The sequence below is a fragment of the Mus pahari genome, chromosome 3 (genome assembly GCF_900095145.1).
Source record: "Mus pahari chromosome 3, PAHARI_EIJ_v1.1, whole genome shotgun sequence".
Lineage (NCBI taxonomy): Eukaryota > Metazoa > Chordata > Mammalia > Rodentia > Muridae > Mus > Mus pahari.
The window spans coordinates 74,017,087-74,023,230 of NC_034592.1; the positions used below are offsets into that span (position 1 = coordinate 74,017,087).

A 6,144-nucleotide genomic window follows, 5' to 3' on the forward strand; every position below is an offset into this window, starting at 1 on the left:
CACTTAAAAGATGAACTGTATCTTTTCATCAAGCAGGTTAATGTCACCTCTTATAACACAAATAAGACTATTTTTAATATTTTGTAATTTATCTTTTCAATTCTACCTGAGTATCAACTGTTTCAATGATTTTTCTAATTTTTATTCTAAATATCAATGTAATTAAGTAATATGAGTTTGTATATCAGTGCACATGTCTGTTAAAAGAACTGTAAACTTGTTTGAAGCATTTTTTTCCTAATACTTACAGATTTAAATGATGACAGTTTTGGCAAGATAGAAGTCTCAATGTCAAAGACACTCGCCATCAAGATTGGCTACCTATGTTCAAATCTAAGAACTCACAGAATAGAGAGAAAGTTATTCCTGATCATTGTTCTGTGACCTCTACACAGACTACAGCACCTGCACGTGCACAAACACACATATCACAAAGGACAAAAAGAACATACATACATATATAAATGACTAAATACAAATATAAATAAAAACTTGTTAAGATTGTTTTGACTATCATGCCAAACCAAACTATTGTAACAGAGTTCATCCTCTTGGGACTTTCAGAGAACCCAAAAGTTCAGAAAATAATATTTGTTGTATTTTCTTTTGTCTACATGGCAACAATCGGAGGCAACATAATAATTGCAGTGACAATCCTCTGCACTCCTGCACTGCTTGGATCACCCATGTACTTCTTCCTGGCATTTCTGTCCTTCCTGGATGCATGCATAGCTTCAGTCATCACACCAAAAATGATTGTTGATTCCATCAATGACAGCAAAACCATTTCCTTTGAAGGTTGTGTGACTCAGATTTTTGCTGAACATTTCTTTGCTGCAGTGGAAGTGATTGTCCTAATATCTATGGCCTATGACCGATATGTAGCTATTTGCAAGCCCTTACATTACTCTTCCATAATGAACTGGAGGCTCTGTGGCACTCTGGTGGGGATAGCTTGGACAGGGGGATTCTTGCATTCCATCATACAAATTATCTTCACTTTACAGCTACCTTTTTGTGGACCCAATGTCATTGATCATTTCATGTGTGACTTGTTCCCATTACTGGAGTTGGCATGCACTAACACTTATATTTATGGCCTTTTAGTGTTTGCCAACAGTGGGTCTATTTGCATCATAATCTTTTCTATGTTGCTAATCTCCTATGGTGTCATCTTGTTCTCTCTAAGAAGTCACAGTTCTGAAGGGCGATGGAAAGCTCTCTCCACCTGTGGATCCCACATTGCTGTTGTGGTTTCATTCTTTGTTCCATGCATATTCATATATGCACGATCTACATCTGCATCATCTTTTGAGAAAAACGTGGCTGTGTTTGATGGCATCATGACTCCATTGCTCAATCCTTTGATTTACACTTTCAGAAATAAAGAAATGAAAAATGCCATTAGGAGAATGTGGAACAGATTTAGAATGGTCTCTGACAAATTTTAGAATTTTACACTTACAGATTTTAAGGTACAGAATAAAGAGGTCAATATTTACCTCAGCAAGTACTTTATTACACAGAAAAAGGAGATGGCATTTTATAGATAGAGCACCAATATTGTAGGCTGAAAAACTGTCTAACTGGAGATTCACAGTTGCACTATGATTTGACAACTAAGTAGTCATAGTTTGAATGAGATTGGCTCTATAAGTGTTTGGAATTTGAATACTTGGTTTTCACTAGTGGTTGTTTACAAAGAATTAGAAGATGTGGACTTGCTGGAGGAAATCACTGGGATTGTTTTTAAGATTTCATAAAACTTTTTAATTTTAACTTAGTTCTCTCTGCTTCATGTTTGTGGTTTAAGATATGTTTTCTCAGCCGTAGCAGCTTCATGCTCTGTTCCTTCATCATTGACTCTAACTGTCTGGTAACATATGCCCTGTAAAAATCTCTTTCTTCTGTAAGTTGTTTCTATCATGTTGTACCACAGAAATAGAAAGTATATAATATTGTCATATAGAAATCTATATTAATTAATTTTATACTCTTGTTTCTGAACTGAAATGTTGCAAGCAAGTTACCTATTAGAATGCGTGCATGTAGCACTATTCTTTTCTAAATTTTGTTGAATTTAAAATTGTTCAAGGGCTAGAGAGATGGCTCAGCAGGTAAGAGCACTGACTACTCTTTCAAAGGTCCTGAATTCAATTCCAAGCAACTATAAGGTGGCTCTCAATGGTGTATAGTGTCATATGATGTCTTCTTCTGGTATTTTGAAGAAAGCAACAGTATAGTCACGTAATGTAAAATAAATAAATAGGTCTTTAAAATAAAATAAAATGTGTTCAAATAAGGAAAATAAATACACCAAAATCATGCCAAGTGAAAATGTACATGTACATAAAAGAAGTTGTTGAAGAAATTGAAATGGAAAAGGAAAAAAAAAAAAAACAAAACAACTTAACTAAGAGCTGAAGATAGAAATACGACCAAGATTTGCAATGTTTGGGAGGGAGAACTATTTTAAGGTTTTCATCAAGTTCTGATTTTATATGATCTTACTACCATTTTAATCATTTCATTCTTTAATATAGAAATATTCTCTCTCTATTCCCTTCGTTTAACTATGCAGGGTTTATACACCCCACTTTTTTACTTTGACAATGTTTTTCTTTTTTAAATTACAGTAACTATAGTAAGACATCCTAAAATTACCATGGAAGCTCTAATACCATAAACCTAAAATACTTGAATTGAAATACCTAATAATGCAAAAGCAAAATCAACATAGAAGATATAAAAGTAATCCATTTGGAGACCCTATACTTCTAAGGAACTATTGGTAGTTAATAGTTGCTGGAGGGTTATGTCAATTTCTTCATGACTGTGGTCGCTGCGAAATTGTTCTTGCTCTTTTGGATAACATCCTATTCTCACTCTAGCAAGAAACTCTTTATACTCATTGAGTCAGACTCAAAATACTTGAAAAAAAGTGCTGGATTGGGGAAACAAAGGGTTTCAGCAGGAGGGAAAGTAAGAAGAAAGAGGAGAATAGTGTGTTAACCTCATTAATTTTTTTTGGTAGAATATTGCAAAATTCTGTTCTTTAAACTAGTAGGAGTAAAAATGAGTGTTTCTTTCCCAAGTTTTTTTCTTTTATTCCTTTTTTTGAAAATTATTTCTTTTTACCTTATATGTCATTACCAGAGTCTTCATTGAAATTCTGAATATTAAAATAATAAATATGTATGACAGAATAGAATTAATCTGTGCTGTTTGCAACATTAAAGCCAGAATGAGGTTTTATCTTTGCAGTCTTATTTTAAATGTTGAAGCATAGTTTCATTAAACAACTGGGCAAGCCATTCCAGATATCCATTCCTCATACTTATTCTCAGGGACAAATGATCTACTCCACAATAAGAAACACTATGTGAAGAGGGAGATAAGGATCAGGTCCTACCACAAGGCAGACAGATAATAGACAAACCTTTGTTGTGCACTTGTTCCTAGAAAATGCTCACACTTTGTTCAGATGTTCTGAAGCCAAGTCTTAATTCCTCACATTCTTTCCATGGAAAAAATGAGAAAGTACTTATGTGTCTTTGGCATTCTTGTCTACTTCTCCTCTTCATGAAATATTGAGAGACAAACAATTTCACACATACACAGACACAGACACAGACACACACACACACACACACACACACACACACACACACAAATGAAGAAAAGTCACTAGTATTTTTGGGTCATAGGCAGTAGAGGGAAATTCTAGTACTGTTTTGCTAAGTGGTTCCTTTTCAAACTTCTTTCTAAATAATCATATGTTCTGCGTAATACTGAACCTATGAATAATCTATTTTGGAACCTTACTCTTCTCTATGGATCTATTGATAGTCAATTTTTTGAAGGTGTGTGTCACTTTGCTTGTGGTTATGGTCACTGAGAAATTGTTCTTGCTTTTGTAGATAACTTCTTACTCACACTCTGGCAAGAAACTCTTTATAATCCTTGAGTCACATACAAATAGAAGTGACAAAAGGAGGTAGATTTGTGGAAAGGGTATTCAGCAGGAGGGAAAGTGACAAGAAAGAGGAGAATAGTGTGTAAAACTGACTACAACTCAATATGAAACTGTCAAACATTAAAAAAATTAAAGATGTGAAATAAAGTTGTATGTACAAAGTTAGGAATATTAAAATCAACAAAAAATGGAAATTAAAAATAATCTACTATATCTGCTTTCATTGGGATGTATTGTTTTTTCTCAGAATAGGTGAAATAGGCTGACTACATCAGTATTTTAGGTCAAGTGTCGTCATCAAAGTGATACCTAAGATCCATCTTAGATTGTGCTAGAATAAGAGATGTGACTTGGTAATTTGGTCTTTGAGTTGATTTTAATGAGGTAGTCACATGACCAAAGAGAAACTTAACTATAGGCAAGCTAAACTGATCACATTTTATCTGTAAACAATGTCAATAAATAATTCAGATTGTTTAAAAGACAGTAATGAACTGAATTTGAATAAAAATTAAAAGATAACAAAGCATGTAGTTTGACTTCTAGTTATGCTGTATTGTTAGTATTGATGTCTTACAGTGCTGCTGAGATGCTTCATCTTACAAAGAATAGTTCACATATTTTTAGCAAATATTTCTTCAATGAAGATTTTATGAAGCATAGTGTGAAGAGAAAACATTTTAATAGATGAAAACTAAAGAAAAAATATATATATATAAATCCAACTCTTCCAACACTTCACTAGTCTTAGAAAACAATAAAATTGAATTGACTGTTAGGGTCTGAGAATCGCTGAAGACCCCAGATTCAAATAGTGTACAAAGACAAAGAGCATTTATTCTGCAGAAACAACCAGCATGTGGGGTCAACCATCCATCAAATATGGCAACCCCAGAATAGTTCACAGGCCCTTTTTATGAAGGGCTAGAGGAGTTTTACAGAAGGGTTAAATAATCTTTAATGTGATTAGTAAGGGCCAAAGCAGTGATGTAGTACAATTTCGAATGGCTACTATATTAATTCTTCTATATTTGGTGAGACATTAAGACTAAATTAGATAATCTAAAATTACACTGGTGGGAGCTGGGGAAGCTACATGATTGGTTTTTGATTAGCTTGTGTCAAATGGCCATGTTCTGCATTCCTATGCCATAAACATTTAACCACAGAATGAGATACCCAAATTATATAGGGCTTCCCAGCACAGAAGACCCATCCTGACATAAGATATTTCCCATTCTTGTGGTTTTCTCCAAGCTGTTCTTTGGATGGGGGATTTTATGACCTTGCTCCAGGAGCTGGTGATTTATGGCCTAGTTCCTAGGATTAATGACTTAGGGGACAGTGGTTGTGGAGCTGGTTCCTTTTTGGCCTAGTTCCTGAGACTGATGACTTTCTTTTTGAGGTCAGGCCAGGGCCTGAATGGAGATTATGTTGTCCTCTCAACTCATGAAAATACATGCTGGGATTCAAACCCAGGCCAAGTAGCTGAGGTGCATATTTAACATACTAAAATGAACCTGGCCTCCAGGCTCTCCTGACATACCCTGCCTTCATTCCTGAATTTTCCAGCACAGGAATTGGGATTTTCCTCCTCCAGAGGCCTTTTCCTATATGATGCAAACATTTTGTTCTCTACCCCCTCCCTCTTCCTTCTCCTCCTCCTCTTCCTTCACCCCCCTTCTTGCTCTACACATACTTTATCTATTTTTCTCTTCCCCTCTCTCCACTGTCTCCCTCCCCAGGGTGACTTCCCTGGCCTCATTCCTATGGACCAGTGAACTTACGCAAAACTGGTTTCCCAATAAACATGCCTCTATATGTTCCAATCTGGCTTAAATTGACGCATCTTGGGTGGAGAAATAACTTATCAATACTGAGTACTCAGCAAAAGCTAATGTGACTTCCAAGTCAAAGATATAATACAATCAACAACACACCATTTAATCTATCCCTGGGATATTCTTTTTTTATATAGTCTGTAATTTTTTTATTATTATTTTATTTCCTTTATTTACATTTCAAATGCTATCCTGAAAGTTCCCTATACCACCCCCTCCTGCCCCTGCTCCACTACCCAACCACTCCCACTACTTGGCCCTGGCCTTCCCCTGTGCTGGGTCATATAAAGTTTGCAAGACCAAGGGGCCTCTCTTCCCAATGATGGC

General features: G+C 35.4%; 1 protein-coding gene across 1 annotated transcript; it reads left to right on the top strand.

Moving 5' to 3' along the window:
- The first annotated feature begins 515 nt into the window (after nt 1-515).
- LOC110318812 (olfactory receptor 4C15-like) lies at nt 516-1,451 on the top strand. Its single transcript, XM_021194092.1, has one exon. The coding sequence runs from the start codon at nt 516-518 to the stop codon at nt 1,449-1,451; it is 936 nt and encodes a 311-aa protein (XP_021049751.1).
- Nucleotides 1,452-6,144: the final 4,693 nt, after the last annotated feature.